Here is an 18,808-nt window from a genome sequence, read left to right as displayed (position 1 = left end):
ACTCATTTACTAAATTGTTTAAATCACCTTATTCTGCTTGTACCTATTAAAACACAACTGTATCTGCTTTATAGGGCATTTTACTTATCTTTTCTCACAAACTATACCACAAATATAAATTATGGTCTTGTGTAGCTTAATAACACATGTGTCCCCGAGGGCTGTCATCATGAATTTTTTAGCAGGTGATGTTGAATTCATGTATAAAGAGCAGCTGCTCATCACACCCTGAGATCACCAATCATCTTCAGTTTTGGAGAGCAGGGAAACTTGTCTTATAGCACCATGTTTAGCAGACGGATTGTCTTTTTCGCTGCTGCTTCTGCCCTGTCCTTCATTCTCACCCACAGTGATGACTCTCTTGAAGATCGCTCCTTGGACACTGCCGCAAAAAGACAGGATGAGAACAATTTGGTGAGTTCTTTTACTCTTTAAAGTGTCTTTCATAATGGGAATCAATGTAAAAATATAGTTACTTCACAGATAGAGGCATTGCAAGAGGTTCTTGAGAAGTTAAAGAACAAACAACTTCCACAAACTGGAAAAAAGTTGAGCCTACTTCCTTCGGTAATGTATTTTACACAATCAAAGCACATTTACAATGCATAATTGTCCAGAAATATTCTAATCAACACTGCCGTGAGACAATAAGGGTGCTTTTTTATAGTAGGCTTTAGTTGTATTTTAAAAAAATTCTAGTTTCTAGTCTAGTTTTATATATATATATATATATATATATATATATATATATATATATATATATATATGCATGGGAAATTAAGATTTTGCTGAGCTAATGTTAAAAATATTTTACATGTTTGTTTGTTATTTGATGCATTTTTGTATTAAATTAATTGATTGTTTTTTTTTATCTGAAGTGCGATGCAGGTGAGCAGTGTGCAATACGTAAAGGTGCAAGAGTTGGCAAGCTATGCGGCTGTCCACAAGGAACATCATGCCATTTTTTTATTTTAAAATGCCTTTAAAAAAATTATAGATGCTCGAGGAAAAATCTTGGTGCTTGATGTTTTGCTTATTAATCATACATACTGCTGTAAAATGCATTGAGATTTAAAATAAAGTCTGAACAACTGTATTAGTAGTGTTGATTTCTTATCTATAACATGTTATTAATTCAAAAACTCTTAAAATGAAAGGTTCTAATAGGCAAGATGCCATGGAAATCGATTTGTTTGTTCATTTCTAAAAAGAACTGTAAGTACTGTTTTGATAATAATAAACCAACTTTAAAGAATATGTTCCCAATGGAAACAGATGCTGTAAATGGAATAACTTATGCCAGTAAAGAAACCTAGAGTAGCTTGTATTTAATTCATATTATATATGAGTTTGTCAAATGCATTGCTCAATTAAATATTGAAGACTGCTGAGAAGAGTGATGCACGCAACAAGGCGGTCTGAATCCCGATTTGGATTGGCCACCTTCAGTTCCATTCAAACCATCCGCCTTTTCCTTCAATAATGCTTGATTGTTTGTGTATTACATCATATGAATAACTGTCCAACATGGCGTCGGGTCTCACGGCAGCGATGGAATCGGAGGACCTGACAGCCCATCCTGGATTCTGCAATGACAGATATTCAATGCTGATTGTCATCGGCGCGCTCTATAGACCGCATTTACTGGACTATGTTGTGGTGGAGATTGAACGAGGTATTTCCTTTTTCTTACATAACATGGGGTTAGAACTTCATGTTAACACTTATAATAAACGTTATTACATAAGACAATACAGTTATCATTCGTATCTCCATGTTGCAGAACAGGTTACGAGTGTTTCTGATGTTTCATTTTTGTTATTTTGAGATGGCTGTTTGCTGAATTTAAATGGTTGAACACCGTCCTACAACGTGACGCCAGGCGGTTTCTTTCGCGCTGTGAATAAAATAAAAGATAATTTATATCCATATTTCAATGAATCGTCGTACATACATATATCGTTTAAAGATTTAATATCATGTTTATTCTGATTCAAGATTACGCGCAGATGTTGTCTGCACTGCAGTGTTAAAGCATGGTAAACATCAGAAAATAGACACCTTGTGCTTCAGCCTTTCAGTATGCTTTAGTACATTTGCCTTACTATAGTTGAATATGTGATCATAGAAATGACTTTGTCGATAGAAGCACATATGTGCTTCTTCGTTTTGGTTTAGTAAAAAGCTCTGCATATACCCAGCCGGCATTTCAACGGTGATTCAACGTTGAATCAACGTCAGGTCTATGGTTGGATCAACGTTGAATTACCTTTCGATTTTGCAAATTGGATCAACGTTTATATAGTGACGTTGTTTCACCGTCGGACCACCACCGGTGATTCACCGTTGATATCACAACGTTGTTTCACTCTTACCTTTTTCATGGGTGAATTATGGTCGTTTTGTAGACGTTGAATGAAGGTTGAATTACCTTTCGATTTTGCAAATTGGATCAACGTTGATACCGTGACGTTGTTTCACCGTCATACATTTCAACGTAAGTTAAATAGGAATTACATACAACGCAATATCCATAAATATAGCAAACAAATTTTTACTAATTAAAAATACACGACACAAATACACAACTTAGCCTGTGTATCAATTTATTTAATACACACCTCATTATTTCAATTATTCTAAATATACAGCAACATTTACAGCATACATCATTAAAACCATGCAGGTTACTATACATGCTCAAATACAGAAAAAGGCATACAATTAAATAGTCACTTTTTAATTAGGTTTCATGAATTAAAGTTAGTTAATGTTTACTAACATGAGCAAAGAACAAATACTTGTACAGCATTTATTAATCATTTAATTAATTGAAATATGTCCCGATGCTATTAAAATCAAAATGCATGCTTGTTAACATTAATGCACTGAGCTGACATGAACTGTACTTTCTTTATATGAAAGATGCTTCATTGTTCTTTGTTCATGTTAGTAAATACATTAACACTTACTAATACAACCTTATTGTAAAGTGTAACCGTCTTCAGAAAGACAGATACTAACTAAATTAAACTAAGTAACTAACTACGCTTCAACCATCACAGTCTCCAAAATACAATTCCGTTTACAAAGTTTACAAAATACCCATTTTTAAAGTGGCTGCAGTAAAAAAAATAAAATAAAAAACATCACTCACAACTAAGAATCACAAGTGAAATACATTACATCTGTTTGAGGTTTTATAGGTTGGAAGAAAAACTTGAGGTAAAAGATGGCACTGGGACAAAAAATCAAGTGTAAAACACTTAAACATCTATATCAGTCTAGCAGTTAAATACATATTTATTTCTCAAACACCAGGTGAGTTTCCTACAAAATCAATAATGAGGTTTGCTATTGTGAATAAATGGCTTCACTTTCACAATAGTGAAAACTCATGCTATAATCTAAACCTGACATTACTCCTTCACTTTGCAGGTCTGCATGCTAAACATTTAGTAGTTTTTTTTTTTTTTTTGCATAAAGTACATCTATTGTGTTTAGCATTACTGCAGCAAAACTGAGCACCTGTGACAGTGGAACATGTAGACAAATATTTCAGTAAATCATCAAGAAAATGTGTAGAATATATGGTTTGATTCTCTCTCACAAACACAACAGTAAAAGCAATTTGTTATTCCATTATTATGAGTATCATAAAAATTGCATGTTCACATGGGTCTTATAATGATGGCTCACATTTGTGAATGTAGGACCACTATTTCACTATTACATGTCACATTAACTGTTCATATAGGTTCTGTTATTAAGTACTTGTGTCATCCCAGAGACCTGTTAATCTTCAGAACACAAACTAAAATATTTTAGATTAAATGCTCCTCATCCTCTACAGACAGCAATAGTCCCAAGATGGTCATTGTCAAGATAAGGCACAAAACACATTGTCAAAACGTTCCATGTGACTTCAGTGATTTCAACTGTGAACATACCAAGCTCCAACAACACTTTAGTGAGGCAAAACAAAACAGTAAATACAAATGTGTTTGCGTATATCTCTCCCGCATCAGATCAGCATGTGTGTTTACTACGAGCAGTATGCACACACCATGACCTGTTGTGGCAAAGGCAAACAAGTTATTTTTACAGTACTTACTGTGATTTAACCTTTATGACAAATGTACTGGACCTGTTACACATATCTTTTATGAACACACATTTCACTGTAACGGATGCTGTTGTTTTGCTCCAGTTATACCTTTAGAGAACACCGTACTAGTCAGACATCCATACAAAAGCAGAGAGTTTGGTCTTGTGTAGCAGAACTGCAATAGATGTCTGTCTGTCTAGGTTGACACATGGTTTAGGCCATCAGTATGTCCTTGATGACCTCAAATGGAGCTTCCAGAAAACCTGCAATAAATGAAATACGAGGTTACAACTAAGTTGGTATCTGCTATTATACAAAGTGAAATTCAAATATTTATTTTTTATTGAATCCAAATTTGTCCTATAATATCGTCACACTCAATAATTTTGACTCATCCATCTGAATATTCCTAACTAAGAGAAGTGAAGAATTAGGTGTGATATCGTCAGGAAGCCCTTCGCCACCACCGGTGCCAGCATTTCCAGAATTCAAATTTCAGATTCTCAAAAAAATTACTTTTTTTTTTTTAACAAAGGCTGCAGTAAAGAATCATGAAACATTCAACACATCTAATAATTACAAGTTGTTGTAAACCATTACATGTACTGTAAAAGCTGTTTGAAGCTTTTTAGACATATGGTTGAGAAAAACTCTAGAAGGAGTAGCACTTCTACAAAAGTCTGCATGTAGGACAGATAATTAAAGGGATAGTTCAAAATGTTTATTCTGTCGTCATTTACTGACCACGCTGAACACAAAAGAAGATATTTTGAAGAAAGCTGCAAATCTATAACCATTGACTTCTATAGTATTTTTTTCTACTATGGAGGTCAATGTTTACAGGTTTTTAGTTTTTTTTTTCAGAATAGCCTCTTTTTTTGTTCAACAAAATAAACTCATAATGGTTTTAAACCATTTGGGGAGTAAAATGTGAGTAAATTTTCATTCTTGGTTGAACTATCCCTTTCAGTTGGAAAACACCAGAATTCTTAAGTAGACCCCTTTCGCAAGACAGATGATTCATTTCATTTCTCATCTTAATCCTCAAGTTTTTAATATTTAGATTTATTTAAATAGTATGTTTATTTATTTGTTTTAAGGACATTTAATAAAAACAACTTCTCAATGACATCACATGTACTGGACCTGCTACACATGTATCACTATTTTTATGAATACAAATTTCACTGTAACAGGTGCTGTTGTTTTGCTCCAGCAATACCTTTAGAGAACACAGTAGTAGTCAAGACATCCATACAAAAGCCTTGGTGTGGAGTAGCAGAACTGCAGTCTGTCCAGGCTGACACAGGTTTAGGCCATCTGCGTGTTCTTGATGCCCCTCAACTGGACCTTCCAGAAAACCCAGAAAATTAAAACCCATTACACCTCTTATCTGCCACTATACAAAGTGTAATTTAAGCATTAATTTCTAACTAAATACATATTTGTTCCCCAATACTGTCACATAGTATAACATCACAACATGATTTCACAATAATAATATCAATATAACAATATAATATCACAACATAGCCTAACAATCAATAAACAAACAGATTAGAAAGAGAATATCACCAACCAAAGCATCAAGAAGATTTAACAGATAGCTTAGTTAAAGCTAAAGTAAACTTACATGGACAAAGCCTTTTCCATTCAATGCTGTGCAAGTTAGTGCGTCTCTAGAGTAAAAGCAAAAACAACAACAACAGTGAAACGACAGCAGTTCACTTTGTAATAATAACACTAATGATACAGCGTATAAAAAGGATATTGTTTTATAACGTTGCTCAGTAACTTTAAACTGCGTTTGGAGTTTATCGCTTTGAATTTGCCATAAAAACGCTGATTTAGAGTAACGTTAAACATGTGACATTACCTCGAGGTTAGCTGCGCGTCACCGGAGCGCAAACGACTAAAAACCAAACTGGAAAGTTTTAAATGCTTCAAAATTCGAAACACTACACCAAGTCACATTTAAGATACACTGTGTGTAAAACAAAATCGGGGGGTAAATAAAACATTAAAGCATCTAAAAACACGCTTACCTCTGAATTCTGCTGCGCTGCAGGTCAGGTGTTCGTAATTAAGTGAAGAGAAGCGCTGCGCGTGGCCGCGTGCGCCTAGTCCTCCGATACCATGGTAACCAAACATGTTGAATATTGGGTGAAGCCATGACGTTAATTCAACATACAGATCATGATAAAAAAATGTCAACGTTGATTTGTACAAGGATTTCTGTAACTTTTTTCAACCATTTATCATTCAACATTGTTTCAACATTAAAGCAACTACTGACGTATTTTCAACCACATTTCAACGTTGAAGCCTTGTCATATGCAGGCTGTTTTTCAACCGTTCAACATTAAACGTTCTATCAACATTATTTCAACGTTCAAAACACATCTGACCTTATTTCAACCATATTTCAACGTTGAAGGTCGGTCGTGTGCCTGCTGGGATACACACACCCACCACCCAGCGGTGGTTTTCTGCTTGCTTGTAATTTTTAGTGGCATCATCTTGAATTATGAGAAATATTCAGCTTAACCTAGCTGACCGTGATTTGGAAACTGTAACCGGTGTCTGTTATACTAGTCAGCTATAGAACATCAGCTATAGATACCAGTTTGATGCTAGGAAACTCCGTTATCTTAAAGGGATCACAAAAAAATAAAAAATAAAATAAAATAAAAAAATAATAATAAAATTTGTTGTCTGCATTTGCCCTCAGATCATCCAAGATTTTGGTGACTTTTCTTCAGCAAAGTATTTAAGACTCCTGAAGACACATAAAAGCCTTATAAATGTGTAAAGATTGGTTTGTGCAAGAAACTCAACAATACATTATTTGCCCCAGCAAACTGTCATGAGCTTGTGATGTCACTGAATCATCAGGAGTCGTGGTCTTAATTTTGTTTTGCTTGCTTGCTTGTGTATTTCTGACTCTTAAAGTTCTGATATCTTTGAATTGCTTTATATGAATCACCAAGTGGCGATTCATTTAGCTGTGGCAACCCCTGATAAAGTGACTAAGCCAAAAGCAAATTAAGGAATGAATGAATCACCAAGGTGAATCACCATGATTTAGCAAATAAATAATTTAACCCTTAAATGTCACCATCCAATATTCAGAACTTTAGTACATTTAAAAGACTATTCTACTTTATCCTGAGAAACAATGTATAATATGCATGTATCACCTATAATGTTCAAGTATGATTTCCAAATGTGCATTTGTAAAAGATTTTAAGCCAGTACAACAACAACAAACTTTATCATTATTTCCTTTCACCTTTTCTTGTTCACTCAACTTTTAAAAACATCAGCTGTCACTGGGGTGGTACCTTTTCAAAAGGTACAAATTTGTACCTAAAAGGTCCATATTAATATCTTAAGGGAACACATTAGTATATAAAAGTACAAAAGTGTTTCTCTTAAAATGTTGTGGGTACTAATATATAATTTTGAGGTACCAATATGAAGCCTTTAAGTACAAATTTGTACCTTTTGAAAAGGTACCACCCCAGTGACAGCTCGCATACCTTTATTTTTAAAAGTGTTCTGTCCTATCAATTAAAGGTGAAAAAAATGTTGAGTAGTATACAAGAAAAAATGAAAGGAAATAAGGATTAGGGTTTTTATTTGTTCTCTCAAATTCAGGCATTCCAGTTCTGCAGACAAAATAATTTCTGTCGTCACCTCTCCAGAAAACTAATAATGTTAACCCAACAAATTTATTTATTTATTTTATTTTTTTTATGTATTACTGACAAATAATTTTAGGTCAGTGCAGCTGATGTTTTCAAAAATTAAGTGATCAAAAAAAAAAAAAGGCAAAAGGGAATAAGGATTATATTTTTTGTTTTTGTTGTTGTACTGGACTAAAATTGTTTACAGTGTGGGGTGACACTAAAGGGGTTAATGCTGGTCATAAATTAAAGGGGCCCGTAAGTTAACAACAATTTTCAAAATCTTTTTTATTTTATTAAACTTTAAGACACATAGGAGCAAAAGAAAAGTGATTTTTTTACCATCTCGTCATTAAAGATGTGTCAAAAACATTTACAGCACACCCATGTGGGCAGTAGAAAAAAATGAAAAGAGCCTGTCTCCATGGCAGTGTCTCCATCACAGTGATCAGGCAAAAAAAAAAAAAGAAAGAAAGAAAACGCGAAAGACTCTCTAGTCTCTCTGTTGTTTTCCTACCCTGACACCTCACACTAAAGTAGTTCTGTCAGATTTTTCCTCTTATATACAGTATCGTTGCTGCTAGTTCACCTTTCATTACTATGCATCCTATAAATTAGTAAATTTACCTGACTTTGCTGCCGACTCTCATGATTTCTTATTTCAGTACTAGCAGTGAGTCGGCTTCTTTCTCTGGTTAAAAAAAAGAGAACATGCTGTCCAGTGGCTTTTATATTTCATGAGTACAGGACACCAGAGCCACAAAACAGCTTTTTTTTGAGGGCCAGTCATCCAACCATTTCATTTGTCTCTGAAAGCCACATTGTCTCACATGATGTTTCCATTTCATGCTGACTCCAGTGCTTTTGCTCTGGGGGGTTTAGCCTGCTTGTTCTCAAATCAAAGCTGTAACTTTTTGTATAAGACATAAATTCACAGTCATGTTGTAACATATTGAGCTTGTGATTATGCTTACAATGTTTTCATGTATTTGCATCTCCTCACACAGGGATCCGTGCATGGGATGTAGACCTGACAGTGTGTAACTTGGATGAGCAGCTGAAGCTTTTTATTTCCCAACATTCTTATTATGAATCCAAGGATATAAGAGGTACTTTGTTTTTATTGACTGAAAAACATGAGCCTCAGAGATAGGCTACACTTTTAAAGGACATTACTGGGAATCTTTTCTAGCTCATTTTGAGCGAATGATATGTGTGTGGGATGCAATCTTATGAATTAACAAAGAAGCAACTGTGTAGTTCGGCCCCAGTACAGCCCTATATACAGTATCTTTGCTATATAATACATTATTATATAATTAATAATGAAATCCTATTTTCAATGTGTGTGAGTCAGGTAAACTCACTTAACTATTGCCAGAACTTTAAAAAAAACAAGATTATTTTAGATTTCGATTTTTTTATTTCAATTCAGAAATTTGAAAAAAGACTGGTCAAGTTGGCGGTTCATTCTGCCGTGGCAACCCCTGATTATTAAAGGGACTAAGCTGAAAAGAAAATAAATGAATTATAAATATTCATTTAGTGGTTCTGTTGCCTCCCAGCAAGAAAGATGCTGGGTAATTCCCATCTGGGCTAGTTGGCATTTCTGTTTGCATGTTCTGTTCACCTGGGTTTCCTTCAGGTGCTCCGGTTTCCCCCACAGTCCAAAAATATGCAGTATAAGTGAATTAAATAAACTTAATTGGCTGTAGTGCATCTGTGTGTGTGTGTGTGTGTGTGAGAGAGAGAGAGAGTGTGTATGGGTGTTTCCCAGTACTGGGTTGCAGCTGGAAGGGCATCCGCTGTATACAACATATAGAATAGTTGGTGGTTCATTTTGCTGTGGCGACCTTTGAAATAGAGATTATATAGAGAATAAAGCCGAAGGAATATGAATGGATAATCATTTCGATGATCTTTTTTCTTCTGCTTTTGATAAATTTGCAACACAGACTGAGGCGACAGTCTGAACATTGACCACAACAATCTAGCACCACCAAATGTTTAAAGTTGCTTTTGCTTCTTGGAATACAACATTCTTTTTATTAGAAGCTCTTGAAATGAAAATTTTCCATTGATTACAAATGAAAAGCTAACTTTCTTTTTATTACTTGATCTAAGAATATGGTCTCCATTTTATTTCGTATACAGTTGAAGTCAGAATTATTAGCCCCCCCTAAATAATTTTTTTCCCTAATTTCTGTTTAACAGAGAGAAGATTTTTTTTTCAACACATTTCTAACCATAATAGTTTTAATAACTCTTTTCTAATAACTGATTTTTTTTTTTTTATCTTTGCCATGAAGACAGTAAATATTATTTTGCTAGATATTTTTCAAGACACTTCTATACAGCTTAAAGTGACATTTAAAGGCTTAACTAGATAAATTAGGTTAACTAGGCAGGTTAGGGTAATTAGTCAAGTTATTGTATAATGATGGTTTGTTCTGTAAACAGTCGAATAATATATACCTTAAAGGGGCTAATAATTTTGACCTTAAATTATATATATATATATATATATATTTTTTTTTTTAGTTAAAAACTACTTTTATTCTAGCCAAAATAAAATAAATAAGACTTTTTCCAGAAGAAGAAATATTATTAGACATACTGTGATAATAATTCTGACTTCAACTATATATGTATTAAATAAGGCGACAACATAAAACCCTTCAAAAATACCAATTTATTATATTAAAAAAGCTAACACAAAGCACACTGTCTGATGAAGAGCCGGTGTGCTCGAAACATTACATGCTTTGTGTTAGCCTTGTTAATTTAATAAATTGGTATTTTTGGAGCTTTTATGTTGTCGCCTTGTTAAATATATTTTTGCACGTTTTGATGTTTGGCCGAGCACCCATTTAGAACGATGTGTGTGATTTCCGTGCATTTTTTAATATTTTGTTTATACAGCACTCAGCATATATAAGTACACCCCTCACAAATCTCTCTTTTAAATTAATATTTATATTAAAAAGCTATACAATATTATATGTGTGCATATATATATATATATATATATATATATATATATATATATATATATATATATATATATATATATATATATATTTATATATATTAGTCAGTACTGAAGCCAAATCTGGAGCTAATCGAACAAAATAACTTACAATAATGGTACAAAAACTAGCACAGCCAAATGTATATGTTAGAGAAAAATATTAAATACAAATTTAAAATGAGGAAAAATTAACAGAAGCAAAAAATTTAAAAAATTTGTTGAAATTTTGTAGGTTGTAATTTTTTTTGCTAATAATAATATTCATTTTCAAAATGGGGTGTGCTCAATTATGCTGAGCACTGTATATGAAATGCACTATTGTGTTCTCTTTGCTCTATCGGGAGGGCAATCATTAATTTGATATTTTTCTAGTTAAATAGGGTATATCCAAACTGAGTGCAAGTAAACTGATTGGCAGCTCCTGTTATTCAAAGAATGTTGTATTAGGTTGGCGTGTTGGTCCTAATTTGCTATTCTAGAGCACAGAGCAGAAAGGCAGGAAGGAAATGCTTTCTACCAATTGTTCAGACTTTGGCTGCTGTTGGAAAAACAGCAGTGAAACACTTTTGTTGCAGCGGTTTTGAAAATAATTTTGCTGACAAATCAGACAGATGTACGCCGAACTTATACTCAGGAAATCTCACTTTTTAAAATTTGCAATACTTGGTTCTATATTTAAGATTAGACTGGCAGCATTAAAACAATGTTATGTGACTCATCATTTAAAAGACATTTCAGCTAAGTCAAGTCTTTTCATTCTTGTCCAGTAAAGGGCCACATGTTTCCACTTTTAAGTTTAGTGGAGTTAGAATTCAAAGTATTAATTCGGATTTGCATGACATCTTACATATTCTGGTTAATTTTTTTATTGACCCATTTAGTCTGTCTCCATTTTCATTACAGGTCAGAAGACATTTCATTTCAGTTCAAATGTTCTGGACATTAAAGTTGTAGTGAATCCATCTGAAGGGGTTCTCTACTCTGAGGTGTGTGACACCTAAATTAGTCTCTTCTTCATATTTTAAAATGTATTGCATTAAAAAACACGCAATATAATAATATGCATAAAGAATTCTAATATACACATTTTTAAAAATAAAATATATATTTTGAACTATAATTACAGGTTCACAGCTTGATATCATCCATACCTCGCCACAAATTGCTGGTGCTGACAGGACAGTCTCTTGAAGACTCTGGAGATCTGGTCTTGCACACGGGGCAGTTCATGCCAAATGATTTCACCCAGATCTTTTCAGATGAAGAGGTTTGTTGGACTGAAAAGTGCAAAATGTAATGAATAATGTATACATAATGTGTAAAATACAGCATCATTTTAATGGGTTGTCCTCATATTTGAAAATCTAACCTATCTTTGAATATATAATTTTTCAAATGATTCTGTTATGCAGAAATATACTAGCCATTTTCTGTTTTAAATATAAGTAATATAATGCAATTTCTTTGTACATTTCCAATAGATCCAAGCTTTGTTAAACTCTGTAAGTTCTCATGGCAAAGCAAACCTCATCTTAAGCTGCCCTAAAACTGGAAAATGGAAAAACTCTGTGCTTGGGAAGCACAACATAAATGACATTATTGACATTAAGGTGAATCCCCTAATGGTACTACCAAAAATGGGGGGCCTTCAAGAGTTCACGGACCACCTTTTTGAATCGTTAGAGTCACAGTCTCCATTTGACCTCTTAGAGCCTCCTGGCACAGTGGGATTTCTCAAGCTATGTCGTCCGTGCTGTTATGTCTTTCCAGGAGGGAGAGGTGACTGTGCTTTTTTTGCTGTCAATGGCTTTAATGTTTTGGTCAACGGTGGAGCAGATCCACGCTCTTGTTTCTGGAAACTGGTCAGGCATTTGGACCGTGTTGATTCAGTGCTGCTTACACACATTGGAATAGATAACCTGCCAGGAGTTAACAGCCTATTGGAAAGGAAAGTTGCAGAGCTTGAGGAAAATAAATCGGACTCGCAGGAAAAGGAGCAATGGGTGAAGAATCTAATCTCTCCAGAGCTTGGTGTGGTTTTCCTCAATGCCCCAAACAGGCTTAAAAAACTTCAGGGTGATCCTAATGTACTACGAAGCAGTGATTTAGCAGGATTTATATTACAGCATTTGGAGAAACTGAAGATCTCACCAGAGCCCCTTTTTCGCAATTCAACTGGCCCCATTGAGCCAGTTATTCTATTCCAGAAAATGGGAGTGGGATGTCTTGAACTTTATATCCTAAATCCAGTGAAACGTAGCAAAGATATAGAGTCTTTTATGAACAACTGGCCAGATAATAGCTCAAAATCCAAAGGTTTAGATGGACACCTAACCTCTTTGGTCTCTATATGTGCTTTGCTTGTTTGGCATCCAGCTAACCCAACTGAGAAAATCATCAGAGTTCTCTTCCCTGGCTCTACACCACAAGGAAAGATAATGGATGGTCTGGAGAGACTGAAGCATCTAGAGTTTCTCAAGCGGCCTGTAGTGTGCTCCAAAGATTTTGAAACCACGAAATCAGACAAGAATACGAAAATTTCAGAGAATCAAGACAATCCCAAATCTAGTAAAAATGAATCCAGACCAAGTAATGGTGTTTCAAATGACAGACTGGGTCGTGGAGTTCAAGAACAAAAAGACAAAACCAAACCCATGACTGGGAATAATCCAAAAAGTGAAGAAAATATAAAATCTGTAGAAAGCAATGCAAAACAAAACCCCTCCAGACTTGTTACAAGAAAGGAGTCTTTGAAGGACAAAAGCAGTGAAAAAACAAACAAATCAGACTCAAAGAAGCAAGAAAATGGGCAGAAAAAAACATCAGGTAGCAAGGAATTTTCCATTAGAAGACCAAAGTTAGATAGCAAAACTGAAGAGAAAAAGGCAACTAAGTCTCTTGGGAAAGATGCCAAGAAAACCTCAACAGGACTACTAAACTCAAATAAGCCTGCAAATGTAAAAGTTGAAACAAAATTACTGAAACAAACAGAGGACAAAGCCAAAAACTTTAAGTCTAACAAACAGCAGCAGAATCAGAAGTTGTCAACAGATTCAGAAGACGTTAATTGCTCCGTAATATCCTCACCTGAAGATATGACAGCAGAATTTCTGCAAATGGATCGAGAACAACACGAATTACTTGCGAAGAGTCAAGCTGTTAACTCTGGAAACCTGAAAAGTGACTCGATGGGACAGTCTAAGTGTACTAGCATAGTTAACCCTGCATCAACTGCAAGAACCTTTGTCAAAATAAAAACAGAGCGCAATGTGAATCTAGACCTTACTCCCACTGAGTATACCTTGCTTGATGGTGCTTTAAAAGAAAATATATCAAAAAATAAGCATGAGGAAGTTTGTGTTAGTCCGGATGAAAAAACATTAGAGCTAACATCGCCTAGATCAGGTCCAAACAGCGCTGGTCATACACCTTATCACCTGTCACCTGAAGAGACCTGGGCCTCCAAGGATCATAGTAGTTTTGGGGTTAAGATGTGTCTTGGTTCAGAAAGCCAGCAGATGGGACTGTCCAAGTTTTCAGAATCTGGATGCCCTAAAAGTACCCAAGAGAGCGTCTCGACTTCCTCTAAAGAGAAGCATTCTAGTTTCTTGTCTCTCAGTTCTTTTAAGGATATAATGCCTGATATATCTCCCTCTGTTACCACCACTCACTCAATGCCTGCAGAAGTAAGTTCACCGCAGTCCACTGAGGTTGATGAGTCATTGTCCATGTCTTTTGAACAAGTGCTGCCAACTGTGAGTGAGTCCACCAACGAAGACGAAACTTCCTACTCCAATGGACACCACGTCAATTCTGATTTCAAAGTAGGGATGTCTTTGTCTTTAAAGAAGCCTCACACCCAGAGGACACCTCATGATGGCTCTGAAGGGTGTCCATCTGGACCACAGGGCCTGGCATTGGACGCTAACCATGATGTTGATCTCTGCTTAGTTTCTCCATGTGAGTTTAAACATTTCAAACCGGTTGGCGATCAAGAGGATCCACTCTCACCAGGCGTCTGTAACACCAGCCCATTAAACCTTTCTGATGATAGTGACCACTCCCAAGATGCAGCTAAGCCATTTCCAGCTTCATGTTCAGGTAACAAGGCCTCTCATCCAGCTCAGGACACCCCTCTCACTTCTACCAGCGAATGTTTCCCCATGGCGACAGACTCAGATGTACATCCTGGTGTAGAGGATTGCTCCATTACAGCAGACGGTCTTTTGGATTCTGATGAAGAAGGTGTGATTCACTTGCAATCCCATAACCTAAATGATGGTTTGAATTCTTACAGAGGGAATCATCCTTTGCCGAAGGATCCCCCACCTGTGCCTGTGAAAGACTTACCTCCTCTTCCACCTCAGCCTGGTGCCTGTATGCCTGATCCTGTTAGTGGTGTGAAGTCAGGTGCAACAAAAGGCAGAAAAGCAGCAGGAGTCACACAAAGATTAACATCCTCTAGTGCTTCAACTCAAGGCAGCAAATCCAGGGCTGGAAGTCAAGGAACTTCTGTTAGCGGCTCACGAAGCAGCTCAGTAGGAGATGTAGTGGCTAGTCGTAGCACAGGCTCTGCTTCTAAAAGATCCACAACAGCAGGTTTGGACTGATTTCATTTTTCCTTTTCCACTGAGCAGTACGGTCCAGTACAGTACATTTCCAATCCCCCCAAAAAAACATTTCTTGGTAGGAGTGGAGTATACCAGAAAATTGTGATCAAAATCATTCTCATCTGTATTGGCCATTCCCATACTGTATCTTTTGCAAACTCAGGTTCATTATTTCAAATGCAGACATGCGCATAAAAAGATAGGAAGCAACACCTCTTTTGATGAGATGAGATGGTGCAGTGCTACTCAAAATTTTTGTATTATTACAATGTCATGTTTCCGCTATGCATATAAAAATGGCACTTTTTTTGTTGTCATTTCCTTGTCTTGTTTAACGTGTGGGTGATAATCCCCTGGAAACTATTAGCATTTTAAATAGTTTAAACTGCTTGACATTATTATTAGGTTTGGCATGCTGACCCGGGAGAGAATGCTGAGCCCAGGACTCCCACCTGGTCAATAAGCAAATAAGGGGGTCAGAGATCAGGCAGGTCTGGCAAGCTCCCCCTGGTAAAGGGAGGAAAAGGAGTAGATGCGGTGGAAGGGTGATTTTTCCAAAATGAAGATAAGGTAGTTATTTATTGTGAGCTTAAATCAATCTGATTGGATTTTTGCTGATTACGGATGAGAGGTCAGCCGCGATAAATCATATAACATGCTCTTCTCGAATTTGTCAGTGAAACTTCACTTAGAAGTGAGTCTAGCTTAAAAAGGGTGCAGAAAAAGTTATATGGTATGGTTTGCTATTTTAGTAACGTTGACAGTGAAAATAAATGCATACCGTATTGTACTGTACCAAACTATACTGCTCAGCGGAAAAAGGCCATTTGTAAATATCTCTATGTAAGTGAATGTTTGTGTGGCACTGACTGAGGTCTGGATGCATCAACAGGTAGCAAGGTTGGTGCTTCAGTATACTTGGACTTGGCTTACCTTCCATCAGGCCATGCAGCTTCCACTGTTGATGTTGAGTTCTTCTGCCGTTTGCGCTCCTCCTGTTACATAATAAGTGGCGATGACACACTCAAGGAAGGCTTGATGAGGTCTATTCTGGATGCCTTATTGGAGGGAAAATCTGTTTGGCCTGATGATTTGCCAGTAAGTATGATAAGATATGCAGTATAAGTTGATTTAAAGGTGCACATACAAACTTTTCCCCATTCTATCATCATCTATGCCTAAAACATACACTACAATTTAGTGCAAATACAAACACATCTTCTTATATTTTTTATATGGGAAAATAATATGCTTAATCCATAGTAACTTTGTGTAAACTTCCAGGTGACCCTGATTCCTACGTTTGAATCACCGATGATGCATGAGTGGTACCGAGAAACTCAAGAAAAACAGCGGCAGCTGGGCATTACAGTTCTAGGCAGCAACAGCACTGTGGCTATGCAGGAAGAGACGTTCCCTGCATGTAAAGTAGAGTTCTGCTAGATGGACATGTGATGATACATGCTTTAATTTTTCCACTGTGTATGCCATGCTTATTTAAATTCACACCTGCACATTTTACCATCTAGATCCATATGCAATGTAATGTTCTCGGCAGATGCTTTATCTATCAACATGCTGTATGTTGTGTTCATGAAAGATACCTAAGCAGGTTGTGTAGCTAAAGACTAAAATCACAGTAAAATCACAAGAATTAAATCAACACAGATACAGTAGATGTATTTACTCTAGGAGTATAATGGCACTGGCTTTAACTGAGAAAATTATTTGCTATATTTAACATAATCAAGAGTTCAAATCCTTATATAGAGGAGGTGTACAATTTATGCAGCTGACTGTAAGAGTCAAAATAATTGTCTATTGATCATTTATCTCACTGAGCATGACAACTATTATAAACAGCAATTTCAGACACAAAAACAATTGGAATAAACAAATTAGCAGTGTCAGCAAGGTTTAGATTAGAGGTGGTACTGTTTTTTTTCTTTCATGGTTTTAAACGCATTGGATCACACAACACTATTATACAAAAAAACTAGTATTTTTTTACTTATAAAAATACTTGTTGGTTTTGCCTTGCTCTTAAAGGATAATTTTGGTTGTTTGGAGACTAGTGGCTTTACATTGTCACATAAATGTGATATAAATTTCTTGCACAATAATGGAAGTCACAATAAAATCTGTAAAAATGTGATGGCATGTAAGTGACCATTTTAATTTATCCCATTTGGAACTGTGATAGGTGGTATACTGTATGTGCCAACTGTGTGACACAAGTGAATCTTGTTACTGCAGTGCAGAGCCTCCGTTATATACTGTATGCCTACTGTGCATTATCTTTAGGTGCATATCTTTAATTCAGCACTACAAAGAGAATGTCTTGTAAGTTTGTGTAAGCTTGTTGAAATCATGCATTGCTGCACTGTCATATAGAGGAAAGTGTGTAATATACATATATGTAACATTAATTATATAAATTAAAACACTTAAATGACATAAAAAAAGCTGATTTTTGTCAGCATGTTAGAATAAAACAATCACATAATGCACTGAGACATAATTATTGGGAAGAATTTATGGGAAATATGTAATAAAAATTTCATTCATTCATTTGAATTACTTTGCCTTAGGTTTGTGTGCGCTATTCATTTCATATGTATAGTGCAAATAATGGTATTGTAATTCTGTTTACTGTTCACCTGTTTAATATTTTATTAAATTATTTTTTGTTCTATGAACTGTTTTTGACAGATGCAGGGGTCGAGCACTTATAATTTATTATACTTACTATAAACTTAACTTGTTATATCCATAAGAGAATTTGCTTTCCGCGAATGGTTTTCTGTGTCGCCCATTTTTGTGAAAACAGTTGCTTTAACTGCACGCAGTTTTTTAAACAGATAATCAGTTGCCTTATTGGTCAAAATTTCTATGGTTACATAAATGTTAAATTAAAAATCTCATTAAATTTCAAAGTAATCACTATTAATCTATACTTTCCCCATGTAACTTGTAATTTGAATATCACATTTCAAAACGTAATTAACAAAATCCCTGCTGAAAAAAAAAAAACAGCTTAAACCAGCCTAGGCTGGTTGGTGGATTTTAGCTGGTTGACCAGTCTGCTTTTAGATGGGTTTTGGCCATTTCAGGCTGTTTTCTAGCCATTCCCAGCCTGGTCTTAGCCGGTCGGGCTGGGAGATGACCAGCTAAAACGAGCTTGACCAGCCTAGCCAGGGTGGGAGCCCAGCCAAAACCAGCTATGTCTAGCTTAAACCAGGCTGGGCAAGCTGGTTTTAGTTGGTCATTTTCCAGACTGACCAGCTAAGACCAGGTTGAAAATAGCTAGAAAAAATAGCCTGGAAATGACCAAAACCACTCAAAAAACAGACTGGTCGACCAGTAAACC

At 35.6% G+C, this 18,808-nt stretch overlaps 2 protein-coding genes and 1 long non-coding RNA gene across 3 annotated transcripts in view; 2 read left to right on the top strand and 1 right to left on the bottom strand.

The window, feature by feature from the left end:
* Positions 1–18,808, top strand: part of skila (SKI-like proto-oncogene a) — a 672,908-nt gene that overhangs the window by 416,189 nt on the left and 237,911 nt on the right. The gene's annotated exons all lie outside the window — the stretch shown is intronic.
* map1sb (microtubule-associated protein 1Sb) lies at positions 1,509–18,133 on the top strand. Its single transcript, XM_087241105.1, has 7 exons — positions 1,509–1,675; positions 8,805–8,906; positions 11,732–11,814; positions 11,955–12,095; positions 12,310–15,427; positions 16,331–16,536; positions 16,723–18,133. The coding sequence occupies exons 1-7, from the start codon at positions 1,528–1,530 to the stop codon at positions 16,879–16,881; spliced, it is 3,957 nt and encodes a 1,318-aa protein (XP_087097231.1). The 5' UTR covers positions 1,509–1,527; the 3' UTR covers positions 16,882–18,133.
* On the bottom strand, positions 2,590–6,249 carry LOC147846424 (uncharacterized). Its single transcript, XR_015478737.1, has 5 exons — positions 6,154–6,249; positions 5,742–5,787; positions 5,331–5,458; positions 2,973–4,371; positions 2,590–2,777 (listed from the first exon to the last, which is right to left on the bottom strand). It is a non-coding gene; the product is annotated as an uncharacterized LOC147846424 (long non-coding RNA).

Source organism: Danio rerio, chromosome 2, assembly GCF_052040795.2.
Source record: "Danio rerio strain M-AB ecotype USA chromosome 2, GRCz13ab, whole genome shotgun sequence".
NCBI lineage: Eukaryota > Metazoa > Chordata > Actinopteri > Cypriniformes > Danionidae > Danio > Danio rerio.
This window is presented reverse-complemented; position numbering and strand designations above follow the sequence as displayed.